General features: G+C 33.9%; 5 protein-coding genes across 5 annotated transcripts; all 5 read right to left on the reverse strand.

Annotated features, from left to right (window-relative positions):
- Positions 1-5,738: 5,738 nt before the first annotated feature.
- Positions 5,739-7,361, reverse strand: LOAG_02053 (hypothetical protein; the record flags this gene model as incomplete). Its single annotated transcript, XM_003137591.1, has 4 exons — positions 5,739-5,888; positions 6,228-6,292; positions 6,668-6,837; positions 7,186-7,361. The coding sequence occupies 4 exons, from the start codon at positions 7,359-7,361 to the stop codon at positions 5,739-5,741; spliced, it is 561 nt and encodes a 186-aa protein (XP_003137639.1).
- A 2,806-nt stretch (positions 7,362-10,167) lies between these two features.
- LOAG_02054 (DnaJ domain-containing protein) lies at positions 10,168-13,964 on the reverse strand. Its single transcript, XM_020445925.1, has 11 exons — positions 13,807-13,964; positions 13,413-13,541; positions 13,123-13,298; positions 12,900-12,958; positions 12,493-12,661; positions 12,244-12,385; positions 11,958-12,085; positions 11,618-11,820; positions 11,316-11,502; positions 10,914-11,159; positions 10,168-10,335 (listed from the first exon to the last, which is right to left on the reverse strand). The coding sequence occupies exons 3-11, from the start codon at positions 13,279-13,281 to the stop codon at positions 10,201-10,203; spliced, it is 1,428 nt and encodes a 475-aa protein (XP_020303671.1). The 5' UTR covers positions 13,282-13,298; positions 13,413-13,541; positions 13,807-13,964; the 3' UTR covers positions 10,168-10,200.
- A 626-nt stretch (positions 13,965-14,590) lies between these two features.
- On the reverse strand, positions 14,591-15,235 carry LOAG_02055 (hypothetical protein; the record flags this gene model as incomplete). The annotated part of the gene is made up of 2 exons (XM_003137593.1): positions 14,591-14,742; positions 15,082-15,235. The coding sequence occupies 2 exons, from the start codon at positions 15,233-15,235 to the stop codon at positions 14,591-14,593; spliced, it is 306 nt and encodes a 101-aa protein (XP_003137641.1).
- A 1,007-nt stretch (positions 15,236-16,242) lies between these two features.
- On the reverse strand, positions 16,243-19,648 carry LOAG_17002 (serine/threonine-protein phosphatase; the record flags this gene model as incomplete). Its single annotated transcript, XM_020449660.1, has 9 exons — positions 16,243-16,383; positions 16,630-16,776; positions 17,393-17,611; positions 17,726-17,856; positions 17,978-18,089; positions 18,162-18,332; positions 18,438-18,584; positions 18,896-19,025; positions 19,482-19,648. 9 exons carry the CDS (start codon positions 19,646-19,648, stop codon positions 16,243-16,245), a joined length of 1,365 nt encoding a protein of 454 aa, XP_020306800.1.
- Positions 19,649-19,893: 245 nt separating this feature from the next.
- On the reverse strand, positions 19,894-20,474 carry LOAG_02058 (hypothetical protein; the record flags this gene model as incomplete). Its single annotated transcript, XM_003137596.1, has 2 exons — positions 19,894-20,093; positions 20,381-20,474. 2 exons carry the CDS (start codon positions 20,472-20,474, stop codon positions 19,894-19,896), a joined length of 294 nt encoding a protein of 97 aa, XP_003137644.1.
- Positions 20,475-23,957: the final 3,483 nt, after the last annotated feature.

Here is a 23,957-nt window from a genome sequence, read left to right on the forward strand (position 1 = left end):
AACGTTGTAGACAAAGGGGGAGAGTTTAATTCTTTACTTGTAAATGGTAAGGGTCACAAAAACGATACGATACAGCTAATAATGATGAAAGGAAAAGAAAAGGAATCAACCAAACTGCTTGAGCGTAATGAAAAAACTGGTCATCAAAAGCTCCCTGGACAACACTCCATACGCTTATATACGGAAAAAAGTGGGAGTGGTTTTGCTCCAAATATTTCAACAGATGCGATTTAAAACAAAGATCTAAGACATGAGTGATGATTGCATGGATAGATAATTTTTTATACTTTGGTCTTTCGCGAAATTGGAATTCGCGACAGTACTGATTGAATGAGTAGCTCAGGGAACCTTGCACTTATTGAATATTGTGTTCAATCATTTCGAGCTGTACGGGAAAATCAAGCTTGAAGAAGTTTTGAAGACCTAGGTGCCACATCTAAATGGAAGTTACTGTAAAGTATAGAAGTTTCAGGAAATGCTGAAGGGAAAGACGCTGTTGTATGTCGATTAACTGTATATAGATTAGGCGATCTGAGTCATGCTCAACTACAAGTGAAGTGAACAGAAAGGCATGATAACCGACTTATCCTTCAAGAGATAGATATCTGATTGAATTTGGCTTTGAAATCAGCCATCTTTTTGAATTATACCGATGTAAGTAAGGATTTAATAATTTGGAATCAATTTAAGAGGTTGCAGAATAATTTCTTTTTTCAAATGACTGCTAAAAATAGTGAAGTACCCTAAGTTACATTATAAAATAACGTAATTCGATATTCCGAATCAAAGATTTCAATATTTTGTATAAATTGTAGAATAGCGTATTTCGAGATGTATGCGTTATCAGTGTTCGGATCGCTCAATTTGTATGGCATAGTTAAAGTCAGTACGCCAAAAAACAAGCAGAAACAATACAAAAAGAAATCCGTAAAATTCAGTTTTGACTGGTTCATGGATCCAGCAGAGGATCGGAAAAAGCTGACCAACAGAGAAAACTTTCTTCACTCATTTACCATTAACCCTTTCATGTTAGGAAACTCCTATTGCGTAGGAGAACTTCTACATAAAAACTTCATACATCTTTATAATTTATACTAAGCATCCCAATGTACTGTACTTCTGTGAATTATCCCAATACAATATATGTATTTCTGTAAATTGGAACTAATCCTTACTGTAAATAAATTGATTTCTGCGAAGTTTCGTTAATTTTTTAGGTTATGACTCGAATAATTCCGAAAGGACAATCGATATGACTGGTGAAAAATTCAGATGACAATCTTGAAAACCACATGAAGTAGTGCGAAATAACTTTACCACTACATTTTCTTTAATCGATTTTTCGCCAAGTCACAATTCAGAGATTTTGGATTCATCAACTAATAAAATCATTTTATTTCCATAGTACGTGATACCTGTGATTGACAGATTGTTGAACTTTTCACTAAATTCGGAATTGATATAGCAGTTCTGACCTGATTAAGGCTCATTTAAAGCATTTCGTGTAATAATGGCTTAACTTTTTGGCAGTGCTGATCAAATCGGTTTTCTCTCTAGTTGCTGCAGTAACAGTTGAGGCAGCAGAAGCTGTTAAAACAAAAACCATAAGGGATTTCATTATTAGCTTTATGCATTTCAAAATATGTCGCAGAAATCTTAAAAGTTAGTTCATCAGATTTGCAGTTATATCAGTATTGTCATCTGAAGAAAATGGTACAGAAAGTAGGAGTCTGTATTTCAAAGTTTTCTCATCCGCTACAAATTAAATGAAGGTGTAGGAAAAATTGAAAATAAAAAAGTTTGGTTTGTCGGGTTTGATTTGGAAGGGTTTGTTCTTAGGCACAGACGAATATTCTGAGAAGGTATTCTTCGTTCGGTTCACGAGGAAGTTATTTATTCGCAGAAGATATTAAATTGTAATAACGCAGAGGATAGTAATCAAATATTTATCGAAGAGAATACAGGATACAATGTACGGTGCAGTCCTTGGTTGAGTGTTTGAAAAGGAGAAAAAAATGAATGATCCCATCCAGTTATAGCCTTGAGTATACATACAATTTTAATTAACACAGTGAGCATATTTGGGGGTGTAGTCTATAACAAACATTACATCAGATTTTCCTTAAACTGTCAAAATCCTATTACAACAAAAGGCTCTCATTGCAACATCAAGCATTGCAATTAAGATCGGTTCATGGACAAAGAAATTTAGATTATGGGTGTGGTTTGTTTCATAAAAAAAGGGGAAGGGATGTGAACAAACAAACACGCATGAGACAATGAATTTGAGGAATGTAAAATTGGTTGAATGATTCATGACATTGTTACAATTTGTGTGGTTGATTTGTACATTGGTTTATTTTATCATTTTAGTTCATTAGGAACTTCGCGATATTCAAAATTCGCGACAGAAGGGTAATTTATATCAAAAAGAAACCATAATTTATATCAAAAAAATACTGCGATTGAGGTTTTAAATTATTTTGAAATTCTTTCTTATCAAAAAATTTTTATACATCAACCTCAAAGAAAGAAGTGATGAGAGTATCAGAAAATAGATATGCATGTCTGTTAAATGATAGTGTGAGTGTAGCCATAACTAAGCTCGCTTCCGCACTCGATCATGAATTGCACGCAGAAAGAAATTAAATTAAAGTCAAACTGATCTTGTGACTTTATAGGATGAGCAAACCCTAAAACCAAACTTTTTTCACAGCGTCAAAGTTTCTACGTTCAGAATTAAACTTGAATACTTTTTTAAAAACATATTATTGTTAAACATAAATACCTGAATACTCATGTGATCACTTAGGATTAAATCAAACAAATGTTAACTCCCTTTCCCTTTTCTTAACAAAAATTCTTTAGTAGCATTCCGAGTTTTTCAGTGCTTCTTACTAATACGACCAAAAGAATTCAAAACTCCATGATACACTAAAAATAAAATCTTATTCCCAAATGATTGCATACCAGAAAAGTCTAAATCATGGTAAACCAATCCCTTAAATCTCGGTACTTGAACCGCTCTGTCCCACTGTCAATCAAAATAAATGTCCTGGCAACAAATGACCTAATCTAAACCATCGCCTACTCCCAAACGATATTCTGCTTCAAAAATCCAACATAAATCTTTTTTGCACGAGAAGCCATGTAATAAAAATTACTACGCTGTAGAAAATCAAACTGTATTGCGAAAGCAGATAAAAACAGTTAAGGTCAATCAAAGAAGCTGAAACCTGTAAAAATAATTACACAATTTCCATCAGTTCCTCCTGAAATAATTTCTTCCTTTCAACCAAACAAATTCGACCACTTTATTGTGATACCAATATCATCTTGAGCTGCCGTATAAAGTCAAGGATAAAACCATTGCAATAAACTGAGTAACAGACTATTTCCCCAGTGAAGACCTCTCGAAAGTCCGAAATCCCAGCTCTAGATTTATTGAAAGTCTAAAGAGAATTTTGAAACCACAATTTTACTACAAGCGAATCGCCAATTTTGAATGCAACAATGATAAAGCCCTTACTTCAACTGTGTGGATATTCTGCAACTCCAACTACTCAAGTACTTAAAAACCATTTTACGACAGAATAGCAACACAGATAAACATCAATCAAAAGCAGTCAGTCATTTTGGAAATCATTTCTAATCAATACTAATAAATGCATAATCACAGTATGTCATCTCGTTGAGGTGACAGGCAAAGGATGATCCAAACACAGCAGAAAAGAAAAAATTCAGACTGGAAAGACTGGAAAGGTACTGCAAAAAAGCATGATAGATAGCTTTTCAAATATAATTCAGTATGTCCCTGAAATTATGCAGCAATGCATTGAATGAAAAGATGGAAACCTGAGGTTAATACAGTGCGCACTAATGTGGCGTTACGAATGTATTATATACAGGATTCAATTAGCAAATTCTTGACTATTTGTACAACCACTGTTTCCGTTGTTGGTAATGCAAGTATTTCGAGCTCCTGCGAGCACAGCAGATAACGCTTAGGAACTCTGAAAATATTAGCATTCCGATTCCCAGAGACTGGAAATTAAAAACGACATTAATGATACAATGACTCTGAAATTTCCTGAAGCAACAGTAATTCTCTTGATATCCGAAATTAGGATAGAAGTCGGATACACTATCTGAGAAAATATCAATATTAAACACTTGGTCAGAAAATCTTTTTCACTTTACATGAGTGAATTTAAAATTAAATTAATGCACCCGCATATTAATCGTAATTTATTACCATGAAATATTAAAAAGTGAATGAAATGCAACAAAGGACAAATGAATAGAAAAATGAAACAACCTTATCAGTATTCATTACACCAGCGGAATTAAAATGGTGGGAAATATCTCGACTCTTGTCCAGAAAGCATCAACAAGATGCTCAGCAAGCACCATCTTTCTACACATTTTGAAATATAAGTAAAACATGAGAGGTAAAATCTCTTCCGGATGAAAATAACAAACCCAACATCCATCCAGTCTGTAGCAGGAAGTAATTCAAAACCTGCACTGAAATGGTTTCTTTTCTAACCAATAAAAACACAGAATTCTACAATTTGAGTGAAAAAAGGAAATCAATCATAGGAGACTGGAAACCGGCCATAACGGTATAGCTAACAGCATCGGGTATTGAATTACACTGCACGGATAATTTTATTCTCTCAACACTTGATTCGATAGGTACTTTTCTAGTTTAATAAATGCTCCATATCAAAATCAGTTTTATCATCCAAAATATACAGAATCAAGATTTCTGTTCCTATTTCTCCAATATTTAATGGCGAATACATAATTCAAAAAAAGACATACAAAGCTTGACTGATTCTCATATATATGTAGCCGCCATAAAAGAGCAAGAATAGAAAAGATTTGATTGAATAAATAATATTAATATGAACTGGAAAGTATACAATAGTAAATATTAACTCTTATCCAGCACCGATAAGAACTGGCTGTGAAACTACATTCTTCACATGAATGTATTATGATATGTAAGGATAATAATCCTTGAAGTAGATGATTATCTTTACATATATGAAATGTATAATGATATGCTGAATGAAGCACTGTAAAAAATTTTTTTTTAATGACATTTCCAAAAATATCGCAAAAATTAGGGCACACTACAGCTATCTGAAAGAAAATTTTCTCCGTCATCAGCGAAATGACCTGAAGGACAAAAAGCATAGAGAAGTTTAGCAAAAATGAAAGCAAGCTTCCATCATTAAAAAAAGTAGTAGTTGTAAAAACCAGAGTATTACATTATCAGTTTCCGCACATAATGTTAATAAACCATATCGATTGAACTGAAGAGCGTAAGGCATATTCAATATTTTGAACATAACATTTTAGTATCAATGAAATTTGCACCTCATCTGGGATGATCTGGGATAAAGCTCTTTATCGAAGTTATTGTATCATAAGGGTAAGCTTCCCTTTACTGCATCTTGCTCTGTTTAGCTGTTGTGAATGTGGTAGATTCATGTTGTCGAATATGGGTGTAATCTTCTGATTATAAATATTTGCTGACTATAATTTGCATGCCAAAGCCGAAGCTAATATCCCAGATCTTCATTCAGTTTGTTATTTGAACTAAGTTTTGGGATAACGAACTAGAATTTTTGATTTCCATCCATAGGCGAATTTGATCTGTTATAACTTCAATCATCCATAATGACTGTGTAGATTCAATCGTCAAACGGTTTTTTTATATATAACGACTACCCAATCCTGCGACAATGACTGCATCGTTTGTGAACTGTGCATGGAATGAAACATAAGAATAGTAAACCAACAGGAAATGTACATACCGCTAACAATACCAGACAGACTAAACAAAACAGATCCGTCTGTCCAGAGAGAACTCCAACCTGAAAAATAATATTCAAAAATATGAACAGCTAGAAGCCAAGAGGTATATTTTTACGGGAACAAGCTCAATTTCTATAGCAATGAAAACGAAGCATATGAAAAGTACTGGAAGATTAGAAGAGCAAGGCTTATTCCAAAAAGAAAAAGTAGAAGTGCATTGTCAGTTCATCGAAGAATGGAGAAAGAAGATTAACATTAAACAATGGCATCTTTATGCTGAGTAAACTGAGGAGGTATGCCAATAAGTACAAGTGTCCCAATGAGTAAACAATAAGGTCAAGTCAGATTATGATAATCATTACAAAAGAACAAAACCTAGGGGAAAAAAATTGACTTACTCCACAATAGGCGCAATGTCCTGTATGTGGTACTGGTACTGGAGGAGGTTGTGACGACGCAGAAGCTAAAATACTGATTAAGGAATACTTCATGGATGATACACTTGATGCATACATTGGAATTAGCCCATTCAGTACCCATAGAAGAGGTACATCATTCTACGAACTATTAGTCTTCCAAGCTATTAAAATGTAATTTTTACTTCCTAATCTGTTCACATAGGTAACATACATCGGTTAGACTTCAGCTCACTTTATCGATTGTAATTTGTTTCTTGTACATGATAGAATTGCGCAAAACATGAGGCTTCAGAAATGGGATTTGGTAAAAATGAAATTTAACAAATATCTGTATAAAGAAATTTTCTCTTTATTTCGTCCAAATTTGCATATTTCAGGAATGCTTAAAAGACTAAACGTAAATTTACAATAAAACAAACGCAATGGAGCAGGTAAAGTTGGTGGAGACACCTGGTTCGGAACTGAGAGCAAAGGATATGGAGGAACGGCACCATAAGGTTTTGGAAACGCCATGTCATTTGAATTAGTCGAATATGGTCCAGAAGCAGCTGGATATGCCATTGCTGCTTGATATGAAGGAGGAGGTTCACTGCAAAAAATGTTTTCCAAAGTTACCCTAGCTGTTTTGTATACAACCTATACTGCATGATCTTAACCATTTAAGCAGAAACAGAAAGTGGTTAAAATAGATACTCAGTTGTACGAATATTCTGCCGTATTTCATCGATCACAATTAATCTTGGCTGAGTTATTCAATAAAGTCAAGTAAGTTAATTTGAGTACTTTCACTCACATCAACAAACTTCAATATGCTGATTTGGCGGTACGATAGTTTGGTATAAGAAATTTCGCTAAAACGCTTCTAGTAAAAAAAGTAACATCTAATAATCACTTTATTGAGTTTAACGAGAAAAATACATCGTAAAGCGAGATAAACCTGTACGACGATAATCCCATACCACAATTAATTGGAGGCTGTGGGCCAAGAACAGCTTGTAAAGATGGCTGCTGATATAGTATCGAGGAGGAAGTACTTTGACCAATTATGTTCGACGAAGAATTTTCTAATGGTGCTGACGATGTACCGCTATCCGACTTTTCTTTTCCCAACATTGTACGAATATAGCGACAAATGAAAATGGTATACGACCTTGAGAATAGAACTATCTGTAAAGTGTTTTATAGTAAATGGACTAATTAGTAACACTGCTTAATAAGCATGAAATCTAGCCAATCTACCTAACTATTGTACTAGGTGCTGAAATATCCATTTCATCGCTGATTGTTGCTATTCGAAATGAAATTATAATCCATCCACCTCAAAAACGTTACAATACCCAAAGTTATAATTATTTAAATTCCGAGAATATTGATCGCCTTGAAGTTCGTTTTTTGAGATCCAAATTTTGCAAAATTTTCAAATTCCCAATAACGACATTAACAAATGATTTCCCGAATCTCAACGATTTAAACAGAAGTATCAGTGAATGATGCTTGAATGACAGGTAAAGTTAATTACTGGAATCACATATCTAGCCTATGTACGAACTCTCTGAAACTTAGCAATATTCTAATACATTATGCAGTAAATGATAATTGTACGAGCATCACAAAAGGATAATGTTGCGGAAACTTAACTTCAGGCAAACAAGTACAAGAAGGTAAAAGTAAAAGCCAAAACAAGAATTAAAAAAGGAACGCTCTTCTACAGCTAGCCATTATTTTTGCAGTAAACGAGAAAATGCTATACTCGAATTTTGTTAAAAAATTGGTGAGGGGAAAGAAATCGAGGTGAACCATACTACCCAGAACATTAATTCATCAAGTTCTTTTACAAGAAATAAGAGATGGGAAATTGCACCACTCAGTTCTTGACTTATTACGCATCATTGTATGCCAAGAACCTTAAACAATGAGGACTGAAACATGAAGTGAGAATATGGTTTACAGACGGGGACATGAATTCCGTAGCGAAAATATATGCAAAGTTCCTTTCTTAATTTTTAACTAAAACATCAAAGGACCTGTTCACTGCAAGCGTAATTAAAAATTGTAAAGTTAAAAAAAAAACATAAAAATTGCGAAGTTAAGAAATAATTAAAGCTAGAAAATGATATTAAGTAACCAGTCAGGTAATGATTCAAAAAGCTATTATGGAAGAACGAAAACATATCTTTTCTTTCAAATGAAATTTTCATTCACAACAAAATTTAACAACAAATTTGTAGAACAAATCGAAGGCTAGCAAAAGGAAAAGTATAAAAACAGCAGCCAAAAAATGATATAAAACAAAACTCATTCAAAGACACCTTTCTGCTATATGTAACAGAGAAAAATATATCAAACTCAATATTCGTTAAATAAATACGTTTATTTACCAGTATTACCGCTACTTGTATGACATTTCGGAGGTATAAAAATACTGTGGCACATTTCCAGATACCAGCCAGAATTACGCAACAAATTTGATTATTTACAAAGGTATTAAGTAGAAACAAATACCACTACACTTTCCTTAAAATGTGCTAATACATCTAAACACTTCCTACTGATAAAAAACAAACGCACATGACATATAAAAATTCTTGATATTATTATAAGCAAGTCCCTGTGTTCTTGTCCTCTTACCGACAATTGTCTGTGAACTTGAAAAGTATTATTCCCGAAACAAGATTAAAGAAAAATGAGCAAGTATGCGTGTGTAATCAATCGTTTCTAATCAAACTATTAGAATCCATATCACAGATAACAGTAAACAGCAGGTATTCCGCTAGGAATGAACCGTAAATTTTTTTGTAAAAAAAGCCCCCAAGAGTTTCATGCAACAAGAAATGCTGTGCAGAAGGAAAACTGATGCAAACTCCTATCCAATTAACTCTGCTTCGCAAATTTGTGATATTCCTTCAGACTGTTGTTAGTGTTAACCAGACAGTCATTAAAACCATGAAAGTTATTGCTATTTAATTTGCAGTAAAAAACCGCGAAATAGTTAACAAAAATATTTGAAAGTGTATGAGAAATGTTACTTCGTTCATTCCCCGATCCTACCTTGGGTTTGCAATTTGAGTAGAGAGTCAAAAAATCGTTTTGGAAAGTGTGCTGGCCTATAGAAATGATTTATTGCATTGTTAGAGATAATAATAATAATATAATAATGATAGCAGTAATATAACACTAATAGCGATATTAATATAACCATAATAACAAAAATAATAGTGATGGCGATAACAATAACCATCCTCGTAGCTTCTTTCTTCTTTTCTATTTTCATTTTCTTTAATTAGCTTTTTCTCCATTTTAATGCTATTGAGAAATCCTAAGCTAATTTCTAAGTTCTGCGTCAGAAAGAACTGAGCACGAATCAAAACCCCAATGCATAATATGAGACGACTTATAGAAAAAATGAGTCTTGTCAATAATAATAATAATAATGATTAAAATACTTGCTCCTACAAGAAATTATGAAAAGAAACAGAGGTAAAAATCAACTGCGGAAGCAAATAAGAGATAGCAAAGAAAGCTATCGATGATCACGATGACAAAATAAACGAATCATCGATCAGTCGGCGCAGAACCCTCCACCACGAGGTTACACCCAGTACGCTCAAATCGTGCTAATCAGAGAGACAGACGGTGAGCTGTAATAAAAAAGTGCTTCTCAGAAAAGATGTTCTGTCTCTCAGTACCTCAAAATAATTTTACTTTTTAATTTTTCAAATGAAATGCTTTCTTCGTCGAACTAAATGTCTTCCCATACAGTTAATCAAACAAAACTTCGACAAACCCCGAAAAAAATAACTTAAAGCTCATGCCATCTGTTCACTTAGAATGAAAAATCTTAAACATTTCATACCGTTTTATAAATACTAGCATTAACTACATTTGTTTTCAAGCTACTAAAAATATTGCAATTTTTCTGGGAAAATTTGCAGAGGACGTTCTCCAAAGGAAACTAACACTTCATTGGTATGTGCAAAGCAACTTCATCCGGCACTGATACAGAATGAATTAGATCTCTATATTTGTAAACGACTCGTAGCATTTTCGATTCTGTCGGACAAGGATCATAAAATCCCGGTAATTGACTCTGCAACACAGAACAGTATTCATAAAAATAAAAATATAGATAAAGCTACAAGCACCATGCTTGCAACGACGGATTATCCACTGTTGGCATTATTTGTAATCATTATGATCATACAGTAACTAAGAATTCTTAACCCGATCCCTTAAGCAGTTCTGTAAATTAAATGGACAAAAATCGAACGGTTTATAGTACAGCTTGACACCCGATTAGGAGTGATTTTTTTCATCATTATACCACTGCTGTATCAATTGGAAACATTTTTTTTTAATATCCATATACCTATACTGTGCAACGGAATTCTGAAATAGTTTCGAAATTCTGTTCTAAAGTTTTTATCAAAAGAACTGCAAGGTTTCGACAGATTCTGTTTAAAAAAAATAAGAATGTAACTTATTAGAATACATTCCAATATTCTAACTCCAGAACTTTTGAAGCCATGATATTATGTTATTCTGTTTTTTAAGTGTCAAATAACAAAATTCTATGGATTTAAAGAACCGAGAAATTACAGAAGATAAAGAGATATTAAAAAACTATTGAGTAAGGGAAGATGTTAGGGAAACAAGGGGGATGCTTACTTTTCCAGAGTATATCCTCAACTGCGAATCATTAACCATAGCTTGTAACGGCACTGTGACGTCAACAATACGGTCGCCTAGCAATGGATATGACAATGCATTATGACCTACTCCGACCATTTGACCATATTTCGCTTCAACAATGACTAAACCGTGTTTCTGTTCTTCCTCTTTCGCTATTCGTTCCGCTGTACGTCTCATCAGATCTATGACATTGCTTGCTTCTTCACGTTTAACAGCATCTACCTAAACACATGGTTTTTGAACCCCTTGATAAACAAATGATTATTTACGAATGTACCTCACGTAAGCAATGTAACATGAACAAATAACGGATTCAATAGTAATTTCATAACTACGGCTCTACTAATTTTCGATCTCTGTTAATTGGTATTTGGATACCTGTCGCTCTTCCGAGTGGTCCTCAAACAACGACATGAAACGTTCGTATGCATGTCGAAAAACTCCTTTCAATAAATAAAAAGCTGCAATCGGCACAATAACACCATATAAAGTTGAACGTGCTAGATCTTCCTCGCTATCACATAAGAGAAATTGATAATCGTAAACCGAGGTACCCGTTTTCAATCTTAAATGAATTTCGCATAAGTAGGAAATAAAACAGCATTTAAAAGGTAGTATATCTTAAAATAATGAACATACTGATCTAAAGCAAAAGCTAAAAAAATCCACACAGAACTCACCTGAATTTAGCTTGCAAAAGACAAGAAGGAAAAGCAAATGACAAATTACATCCTATCCGGGAATATCTTGACAAACGCCTTTCAAATGCAACTGCTGGCATAATACCCATTAATGAAAATATGAACGAAGTTTCGGTAAATGAGTCCTGTTCTAAACTTCGCTTTGTATAAACCATCCGAATATTTGAATTTGCTGGTGATATCTAAAAGTATTTATCACTGATATAAATGATATAAGTATAGATCCCCAGAGAATTCTCGCCATCACAACCATCCCTTTGTTCTTTTATTTTAAGAGCAAAGCTAATACTGAGCAAATAAGACAACTGGAAAAACCAACCGTCAAGTTAATGAGGAACTTTGGCATATTCAATTCGGTATGAATCAGAGATGTTGTCAAAGACGGTTGCAATCCACAGTGATATATCACAGATCCTTGCCAACATGGATGTAGATTCCTAGAGAGGACTGAAAAATAACAAGTTTCAATTGTAGGCTATTGCTTAAGGTTGCATCACGTTCCAAATTAGTTTTCCGTGCAAATATATTCAGATTGCAAATGTATTGCAAATGTATGCAAATGTGTAAATGTAATGCAGCTGTAGAGTGAAATAGAGTGAACTTACTAAAAGTGCAGCCCGGATTGATTGCTGAATAAAGTGGGAAATATTGCACTGAAGGCTGTATCACAATTGCATTTTTCAAATATATACTTTTGGCGTATTTGCATCCTAGCAATATCGAATCTGGTGTTACAGTTGTGTTGAACTGAAAACTGTTTCAAATATTGAGTTATAGAACTGTTTATGTTTCAAATATTTATTTGCCCATTCATAACTTCATATTGATACCCATATAGCAAGCCACATAAATACCTCAATCAGACAGGATGATGAGACCACTCTTTTCCAGTGCAACATAAATGATCCATCACCTTTACCATTATTCATCTTAACACGACCGTTTAAACCCACTTTGTCTTTTGCTGTCATGGCACATTCGATATTCTGGGATAGAGATAGACCGGTTACTTGAGGAGGACATCTAAAATAATACTTTCAATCTATTTTCCATAAGTTTTATTTCGACGGCACATCTCTATTGTTTCCACACTAATTAAAGTAGCAGGTGTTCATAAATAAATGAGGACAGTCCTTGAGTACACAATTTCCAAATAAAATATTTTTGCTCACTTTTGAATTCCTTTAAAGTTTTCTCGAGAACAGAAATTAAAATTTAACTGCAAGAGAAAATTAGATCGAAGGAATTATTAAGAGAGAACCTTAGTTCAGGATTCGCAGCAAAAATTCCCGTCAATGATGTTTTACAGACAAATAAGCCCTGGAAACAATGAATTAAAGCCAAAATACACGAAATGCAACTAAATCCGACAATAGTGTGGCGAAATTTCTTCACACATTCATAACAGCCATTAACATTATGAGGAAGAGAAAGGAGAATATTTCATTACGATTAACAAACTTGAGATAAATAAATACACATACTGAAGGATGAACCCGTTGTAGCATTATTTCGGTTTCTCGTAAACGTTTAAGAAATTCATATTCTCGTCTAATATTCTCAGCGCTGTCAGATTTAGGAATCAGTTCCCAGCCATGCAGTTCGAGTCCTTGCAGTCCAACCGTATCATAAATCGCTCTCATTTTAGGATCGGAAAGCGCTATAGAAATAAAGTAATTAAACTGACTGTTATGTTACTAACTAGCAATAGTTTCTCCAGCTCGAAAACTGTTTTGGAAATGGTGCTATATATTTACATGAAAAAAAAACTTGCTTTCATGGGCTTTGCGTAATTTCAAAAAAAATTCTCGGCATCCTTTTTTTCATCCGGATCAAGGTGTCGATCTGGATGGAATATCAAACATTTTTGCCGATATGATTTATTAATTTCATCCAGTGTTGCCTACAATTTAACAATTTCGTCATTTATGCCAAGAACTAAATCAGATAAGTGCAAGTATAGCCTATTAAATCTTATGCACTGCCATTGAATATAATGTCAAAAATTTACTCAAATTGAGTCCAAGTTCACTTTAGCCAGACAGTGCACCAGATGGGATACATCGTTCACCAAAACTAGCTCACCATGATCCGTGCAAAACTATTCCGTTCAAAAATTAAAGTAGAATTTTTTCTTTTATGAATTACAATCATTGGGGAAAACTCACATCTCTAGGTACATTTAAGACCGCATAAAAATCGAAATCTTCATCATCCTGATTGTCTGCTCCTTCCTCATCTCCATAAATTGAACTCAGCGAAGAAGCACCTGACATCTCTATTCTTATTTTTCCGATTTATAAATTATATCCAATTTAGCCTGCAATACCTTACTCCTCTATTTTACAATACAGTGTACTCCACAGTTCATTTTTCATAGAAAATACAATTAAAGGGATAAGTTAATGGGAAAGCCAAGCATTAAAACGACCTCTCACCTTACATGCCTTATACCAAACGATAAAAGGTAAGAATATTTAAATCAATTGACATAGCCTAAGGACCATCTCACTACGTCCTCTTTAGAAGCCATTCTAACGTACCTTCTCCAAAAACCCTTCTACCTAATACTTATTATCCACACAACCAGCCCATAACCTGCAACCAATCTTACGTCCTTACGTTTACCACACCAAGACCTCAGGTTTCATTCCAAACACCGTCCACTCACGATTTACCGGAGATGGCCGCAGTGGCATGTCACGATGGTTTGATTGTTGTGGGAATCTGTTTTTCAGCGTTGAGTTACTGTGAGTTTTACTTCTTGTTAATTATGTGCGGGGTATTGGGGAGGAACGAGTGGAACTCATTCAAGATTTTATGAGAGTGTCGTCTGGATGAATTTATTCCCGACAACCAAGAAGTTATATGAGTTTTAGTTCAGGACACTGTCACAGTTACTGACGATGAATTTTCTCTGTCGCACTACCGATTTTTTTCGCTATGTTTCAACTAGTAGTTTTGCTGAATGTTCTCATGCCAATGAGTTTTTTTGGCTGTGTCGAAATCGAAACCAAATGTCGCATTTTTTAAGTGTTCGAAGCTACCATGCATGAGTGCTGACTGGATAGAAATTGCTACTTTCGTTGAGGAAATATATTTATCTATAAAACATCGTAATCATTACATTTTCAATGTTTAACTTCATGAAATTTGTACCGGATTCTCCGGCCGAAAAGAAATTGCCCATTTTTTGCTTCCAACAGTTCACAAATCGAAACTATCATTTGGAATCATATTCCTTGTCATATTTTTTATTTCACAGTATAGTTGTACAACGGAATATTGTAAACATTGAAATTTTAAATACTAATTGGAGCCAATATTTTTTTGGAAATGCTATCTTAATATAAGGAGTTGCAAGACTATTAATAATTAGCTTTTATATTTGGAAGAATTCATACTGCAGTGGCAATCGTTTGATCAGGAATCATTAGAAAAACCAAGGATGTGATTATTAATTGTAATGTATTGATGCGAGATAGAATTCGGAAAATTCGACGAATTAAAGCCAAGTATTCCAACGTTAAATTTTTTAAGTGGTGTTGCATTTGTGTTTATTTCCGGTGTTTCATTTGTGTTTATTTCCGTTGTCATTCCAAATTTCAAACTTCAATTTCAAGTTTCAATGGCTTCATTTTACCACTGCTTTAAGAAATCCGGTTTGCTGAAGCCGGTAAGACATATTCACATCTAATCAAAAGTAACTGTTTCGCTATCACTCTCACTCATTTCATCCTATCCATTGTCGGTTTTACTCATCGTTTACAAGCCTTCTTTTTCTTCGGGTATTTCCAGTTCCCTGGCTCAAGCCCAATTCATCTCCCATACTTCCATATATACTTGCAAATTCCCTCCCCTTCAAAGTTTTGTTTTCATTGTCCATCCAAATTGTGTTCTGCGCATTTTGGCCAAATGAGCTCGAGTCTCCAAAAAACATTTGTTTTAAATGCTGATACACATATGGGATCAATCCCCGCCGGCATGCATCACCAGTTGTATTCAAGTTTTGGAAGTTTCGGAAATTCAAAACAGTCATTTTGACCTTATATTCCAATTTTGAGCAAGAGTAATATTTTATGAGCAATAACATCAAATGTATTTGTTTCTGATCGAACGCCAGCAATTATAAATAAATGCTCAAGGATGTCATTAAACTATATTTCTTGCCATAATGGTCTAACTTAACAAGCTCTTCAGTCTTCAAATAATTTTCGAGCAAAAAGATTTTTTCAAATAATTTCGAAAAGATCGTAATAACGCTAATGTTTCTTATCAAATCCGTTTTATATCTGTAAAAATTTGCTACTCACTGAAAATGCCTTCAACATACGCAGACTGGTTTTTTTTCTTTTTAAACCAAGAAAAATAAGACAATTTATGTATGGATTTTAATTAAGAAAACCCTGAATAGTAGAAACTATGGACTTCTGGAATGCTGAATTCAACAATTATTAAAGCAATAAGGACCAACAAAACTTGAATGTTTGCCATTTATGCATAAGGAAAATTTATGTTCCTCTTAGCGCCAATTATTATAGCTTTTTTTTGAATTTATTCGATGTGATTTCATCATCTGTTGAGTGATGTGTTGGAAATGTCATCTATCGAAAAAGTGATGCTGTTGATTGCAGTTCATTACTTTTCACCGATGATTGAGGTAGTTCTTTGTTGACGTTTGTTTTTGTTTTCCTCTGTTCAGTTTCTGTGATTCGTTTCTGGCGAAATTTCTCGGTAACTTGAATCTTAAATTATATATTATAACATCGGGAGCTAGCTCAGAAAGAGAGAGGTCAGCCTAATCTCTAATTTCTAACCTCTCTCCTGATCAGGATCTCTGATTGCAATCAAACGACAGCTAGCTTTTCGAACGATTTCAAAAGCATTAGTTGCAGATGCCACTACTGGCGCAAAATTTTCAAAGTGAATAGAAATAAAAGCGAAAATTCTGCGAGCATATATATAGTTGGAATTAAAAGCGTGTGATGAACCTGTTTGATGGAAATGTTCATAGAGGTTGAAATTTCAAGGGATGCACCCATATTAATGTCACTGTTTGAGGAGCCCTTATATCCTGGAGCTGAAAACAAAGTCAGCATGCAACCATTCGAAAACAATGCATATCCATGAAGTGGTGCCTGAAAATTATGGCCACATTTTAAGAAATCGAGTCATTCTAGACTGTCACGAAAGCGATATTTCTTGAAACTATCAGTAAAAACATTTGACATTCTCGAAACGAAATTTCCTAAAAATTCTTTTGCGAATGTCATTTTCGTAACACAAGATGTCGAGATTTTTCGGTATTGGTTAAAGTTAATTATCAAAAGACGGTGCACAAAAGGTTCTTCATATAATTTCAATGTTACAAAGTTGTATCTCCAAGTGTCTATCAAAATGAAAAAGAAAAAAACCAAAAAAGAAAAAAACCAATAAAAAAAAATCTTAAAGGTTGAAGAAGAAGAAAATAACTAAGTCCTATTTTAACTAATTTTTCTCGTCCATAGGTTCTACTTGAGAGTAATTACTTTGCATGGTTTTTTATATGCAATTTACAACCGATACGTTAGTACAATTCCGTGATGCAATACCATACCCAGCATCTATTAGTAATTATTTCAATTTTCGTCCCATTTTCTCTCCCTTGTTTATTCACTTTTTGCAGTTTATTTCTAAGATCAAATTTTTCTGTATTCAATCAGCAAAAACTAGTATTCTATTGAAATTTTAATTCTCAATGAAGGAAGACTAAGCCTGATGTCCGCGAATCAACATGTCGATACCCAGCTTCTTGCAAAGATTTTGTACTGTATCAGACGCAAATAGTTGTCCAATGCCATATAATGGTTCGCGTTCAAAATTGCTCCGAAAACCAGTACGATCTGGAGATGTATCAGGATCCGACCACACCAAATCACATTCCAGTGATCCAACTTCAAATTCTTCCAAAGGCCGTCGAATTTCTCGGATTGCCTAAATTTATCAACGCTTTTTGATCTGTTCAATCCATTGATAGTGACAATTTGTGGATTTAAAAGATTTTAATAGCACATCTTCCTTGAGTTTCGGATAAACAAACTAGCAGACTTGTAGCGAAGTAAGTCTGGGGCTAATGCCACCATGCATCCCAAGAATTCGACCACCAATGAGTGCCGCCAGTGGTAAATTACTGAACAAGGATCGAAAGTAAGGATATAATGCTCGACCATCTTTACCTTCTGCAATGGTATTTTAAAGGTAGATCATTCTTGATTCTCTTCTACATCTCAATCATCTACCAGATTTCAATGGTTGCATTGAGTTCAATATGTAAGTGTTACTTTTTAATTTTAAATTTACCAAAATTTCCAGAAAACCTGGCGCAAACTTCTTCATAGAACGAATATGCACGATTCAGTGACTCTTCTTCATGATTACCACGGCATAAAAAAATATTCTTCGGGAAGCGAACCTTAAACGGAAAGATAATTGAAATGCTAGTCGAATTTTAATGCCAATTTAGAAATTGAGCCAGGAAACTTACTTTAAGTGCAGTAAGTAATGCAACGACCTCGATGCCATGTGAGCCACGATCAACGAAATCACCTAAAAATAGGCTACGTACTTGACTTGGCCATCCATTTAAATTAAACCATCGATGTAAATCACTATATTGGCCATGTATATCACCATATACCACACAAGGTAATGGGACCTGAAATTCATTTTCACTGCTGTCTAATCATCTGAGTACCGAGCTGTAGGAATCACCTAGCCTATAGGTTTTTTCGAAGAAAATTAATGATTGTTTTGATCTGACCTCTATCAGTGTTGGTTCTTCGAGGAAGACTCGTGCACCTTGAAGAAGAATTTCTCTGATTTCTTCAAATTTGAATGTAAACTGTTTTGGACCATTCCTAATCAACTTCAGCAATAAATCTCCATTGAGATCTTCCGGAACCGAACACTCCAAAAAATGCGAATGTTTATAGAAGTTGTAAAACTTACATCTCTCAGTATCTGTAAATTATCTGATCTTCATCACCAATATATTGCAAAGTTTCGTTGATTTTTTCAAAGCCTATGCTACATTTGTCCCGTTGGACTTCAATCACGGCCGATCACTGCCCTTCCCAGATTGGAGATAACATTATGTGGAAAATTGTGTAATAACTCGAATGACAAATCATACAAGGCAGAAGGTTCTTATCAGCCAGTGCTGCATTAAATCATAAATATAATCAATAAATGGTGCAATATTAAAAAGGACTTGCAGACATTATCATCTCTTGCAGAACAATCAGCATTAGTTATATCATCTGATGTAGCGTAAGTTATCACGCGTGTAATTTTTGGTGGCTTTTTACCTTTCAATACTGCTTTCAGCCTACCGCTCTGCTTTACTGTCCTTAAAGAAAGTTCCGCTGGAACATTAAGGATTAATTAGAAATATGGAAGTCAAACAAGTTGTGAAGTCATACCGATTTAAAATTTGTTATGCCAACTTCAAATTTCTGAAATTCGGCTTCTTAATAGATGTTAGTAAATCCAGTTTTAAAACATTTTTGATCTGATTTCCAAACAGACTGCTCGTTATACGGAAGAGCAAAATGAATTTATTATTTTTGAATCTGTTAAGCTAGTTTATCATCAGAGTTCATAAGGAAATTGAAAAGTTCGTTTCAAAATTTGTCTAGAAAATCGCACTAATATAAAAATTGAGATGAAATATGAGAATTATTAATTTGGTTAATATCAAAAGGAAAAAATCTGCTAGCGAAAACATTGATAGTCGTGAATTTGACAGGCAGAATAAGGTATCTTGCAACCAAGAGAACTTGTTGAAATTATGTATGTAATATACTGTAGCAGTGCATTTTGTTCCATTAGTGTAAGTTGTGCCGGGACGATTGTATCTGTGCGGTCTGAATGGATCACATTGGTAGACGATTTCTCTCCTGGAGTACAGATCATTCCGGGTAGGTTCTCATTATTTTCGACATCATCAGCAGTTGTTTGTAAAGCAACCATCTCTCCAATATTCGCATTCAAACTACAATATCAGTTTGCCACTAATTTTTGTAAAATAATTTTTTTAGTTAGTGTTGAAGACCTAAAATTTACTGAAAATGTTTGAAGATAAGAAAAGTTATCAAGTCATAAGATTTCGTCCATATTTATATCATATGTCAGTTGATAAGGCGATAGCTGAGAAAGAACTGAAATACTCTCCAAATTTTTTTTTCTTCATTCTCCCATTCTCAAAAATAAACTTATCAATACACGGCCTGACGCTTCTGTCGTCTTTTATTGATAAGAACAATTATAGCACCAACGAGACAGGCAATGACTACAGCTGTGCAAACCACTCCACTGACGAGACCCCAAGAAGTCTTATTCACTTTATTAGTCATCATTGAGTTACCACTACTTATTCTTTGCTCTATATTTATGTCTTGTGCTGCTCTTTTCAATTCTGTAAAATGGTCTAGTAAAGATTTAATGCCATGGATAATGATAAGTCATGCGATTTACTGTACTGTAGTAACATTTAAGTCAAGTTAATTTGAAAATTTCCACTCACTCATTCTTTTCTTTGATCTTACTGGCTTCTTCAGTCTCATTATGATTCATTAGAAATATGAATAGTCAAGTGTTTTCCAAGTGTATTGTGAAAAACAAAACTTGGATGTAGTTATCGGAAAAAGTAGCTTAGTGATGTTTCTGTATAGCATGGGTTTGTAATTTAAAAATTTCGCTAACCTGGTATTCCAACATCTGATTTGTTTTTATCAATTTCTTTGGGAAATACTTTTGCTTCTCCTAAACCATTATTTGAAGATTTATTTAATTTCATAATCTCAATTTTCTTCTTTGTACCAGTACTTAGGCATTTAGATAAAAATTTTAGAAGGAATGGTAAGCATAACTTTTTATTTCAAATTTCAATTCCAAACTTTGACTGCCGCAATTTTCAAGGATTGAATTTTTTTTTGAGTGGTGTATAATTAGAAATTGGGAAAAGTGAAACTTCAAGAGACTAAACAGTGAGAGTTATTACTTCTGCGGAGATAATTTCCGTTGCACTTCGTTGTATTGCAGCAGCAATATTGTAACTGCTGATGAGAAGGAAATCGAGGTTTATTGAATAGCACGGGACACTTTTTGAACAAATTGTTATGACAGTTTATGCTATCCATCGTCGTTCTGTGCTAAATTATGCTGTCTTTGTAAGAATCATTTTTTTACTTCTTAAAGTTACTTCGAGAGAGCTGATTCAAATCTTCATTTACTCTGAAATTTTTGTTATTTCCTGAATTTTCTCTATCTTTTACAATCTTCATAGTTAAATTTTACTTCACGTTCCAAATAGTTCTACATTTTAGTGGAAAAAGCACGAGATTCCGTAATGATGATGAAAGTATTTTAAAATGATGTTGATTAGAAATGGAGTGAACAATAGCGTTAAAGCAAAGCATGAGTCTCAGAACTTTCACTGGGTTTCGATTGAATTAGCAGAAATCATTCTTGAGGAAATGATTGGTCAAATGAAAACTCTTTGGCTTCTTGGCTGATGAAAAATAAATTAGGCTGGAAAACATAGTGACCATATATATCTCGAATTATTTTTGCTGTTGTTCCGAAATTACTGAAGAATTTTTGCTTTCAGAAATAAATTAGATTTAGGTGGAAATACGGAAAGACTAGCTATACCTGACTAGCAACAGTACAGCCATAGAGTATGGTATCAGTATCATCAAATTCCATTGTGTAACACATTGATATGCCATCCGTTTCACTAACACATTTTTCAAACAACAGTGGTTGAGCATTTATTACACATTTCAGATGGTCACTTTTGCTATCGCTTTTATTTTCTCGTTTACTGCAGAAGAATTGCAAGCGTAAACATACGCAGATTGCATCCTTTCAAAATATCATTTGGAAGATCTTTGAAAAATCTAGGATGCTATTCAAAATAAAAAAATTTTTCATCCCTTCGCTCTTATCAAATTTGGAATAACAAATATCTTAATTGAAAAAATAATTTGAATTAAATGCCACACATGTCAATTAACATGCAGCAAGTTTGACTTTTAACCCAGTTGGTTCGAGTGCCAAATTTTAAATTCGAAAAAATCAAGACGATTAATTAGGAATTAGAAATATAATTGCACAAAGAGAACATCGAACTTTCTCGGCTGCCGCGTGTAATACATGAAAATACTGTAATGTATAGTAAATTCCCAAGTGCAAGTCAACGTAACAGCGATAGTTGTCTTAATTTCTTGCTGTGAAGTTTAAACTGGTAATTAAATTTAAGCTAACATCTTATTACACTCACATGAGAAAACATTCAGCAGTTAATAACCATGATAACAATAAAAGCAGCCACATTGGATGTCCCAAATAATAAAAAGTAAAGGTTTTGTCGGTATATACCTGTTTATAACTGTAAAAAAACTACTCATATCATTCAAGCACGCTCTCATTAATAAATGAATTGTTTTGGAAAATAGTAAGAAATTCAACACAGTATTAGAGTATTAGAGCTTATTAAGAAGTAGAACTATTAGAGTACGGACATCTTGTTACATTCACCTGAGAAAATATTCAGCAGTGAATAACCACGATAACAATAAAACCAGCCATATTGCACAACGTAACAGCGTTAACGTAAACGCTGATTACAAACTGATTACAGATCTTGATGGGATGATTTGTTAAAGTATGCTCTCATTAACAGATGGGACAATACATACCTGTCTGCTTTCAATTTGTAAAGTAACAAATAGTTTTACAACAGTACTTCAACATTGAGAGTTTGTACAGAAATCTTTGTTAGGCATTGACCTGAATGACCACTGTCAATGAGACTATCAAGGATTCGTAATCCCTACGCACATCGAGGTGAGGCCATAATATTCAGCACTGTTAGTTAGCGTAACAGAAACAATGCGAAGGTTTTGATAGACACGGGGAACCGGGGAACCGACAGATTATCTAAGACCAGGATAGCGCACATGATTACTGTGCCCCTTTAACACCGATTTTTTCAATGTCGATGTTTCACGCGTTTTTTGGAGCATACATTCTAAACGAAAAATTTATTTCAACATTAGAAAACTGCAAAAAAAAATATGGGCAAAAATGTAAAGCTGGAAATAATTAAAAATACGTGCTAAAATTAACAATGCATTGAAAAACTACAACTAACGAATTACTGGTAAATTATTTAATACATTAAAAAGCTGTACAAACTAATTCCAATCAATTTTGATAGTAGGATTATATATTTGTACTTCGCAAATACCCATAAAACCTGAATTATTTCATGCAAACGATTCCAAAGAATTCAACCCTAGTAAAGAAACAAACAATCCAGAGAGAAGAGCTAACAAACAGGTGGATCACCTATCTCTTACACCTTCTTCAGACAGACAAATCAAACGAGTTTCAAAAGAGAAAAAAAACATTTTGGCAGCACATTTCCCTGGGGGATACGAAACTAAAAAGGTCTAAAACCAAATAAACAGGGATATGGCATAAAAAGGCCCGAACAGGGAGAAAAATTGCCGATAAATTGAAACTATCAACAGTGGCAGAATTCTACTTTGGTACATCACCGCTGATATTGCACGTTTGAAAATTTACAGTTTTAATTTAAACATTCAAACTTGAATGTACTCCTGCAATCCACTGGCATAGCTGTTAATGGAATTTGTGAATACTTATTCTAAAGAAACTTTCGAAGACCTTCAACCAATTAGCATGCAAATAGCAATAATACCAGTGAGACCACAAACAGTACACCGGTGTACAAACAAAAAACCGGCTAGCATATAAACAAACAGCAGCAAAGAACATCAGAAATAAAAAACGGATTAAATTATTAGGGTTTATATTAAAAGAAAAGTGAGATATGTGCACGAAATTATATGATATGTATTTCGTGTAGTAATGAGACCAAAATGATTTCTTGAACTTATCGCAACTTAGGAAATTTTAGAAATACATTTAAACAGAGAACATTTGAAAAGAATTCAGGTAGTATTAGAATTAACAGTAAACGAACATAGCAATTAGAACTGTTCACCACAGATCTATTAGTCGACACAATTAAAAAAAAAGAATCAAAACTGCTTGCTATACACCAAAAATTTTCCTGAATTGATGATTACACTGTTACCTGAGATTATAAATTTATAATGCTAACGGATAACATCAAAACAGCTCTGTTAATGAACAGATAATAATCAAGAACCATAACTTATGCACTGCACTACTATCTCTAATGATCTGATCAGAACCGAAGCGTTCATTAGATGTTCTTTGTAGA

This window comes from Loa loa (assembly GCF_000183805.2).
Source record: "Loa loa unplaced genomic scaffold supercont3.33, whole genome shotgun sequence".
Classification (NCBI taxonomy): domain Eukaryota; kingdom Metazoa; phylum Nematoda; class Chromadorea; order Rhabditida; family Onchocercidae; genus Loa; species Loa loa.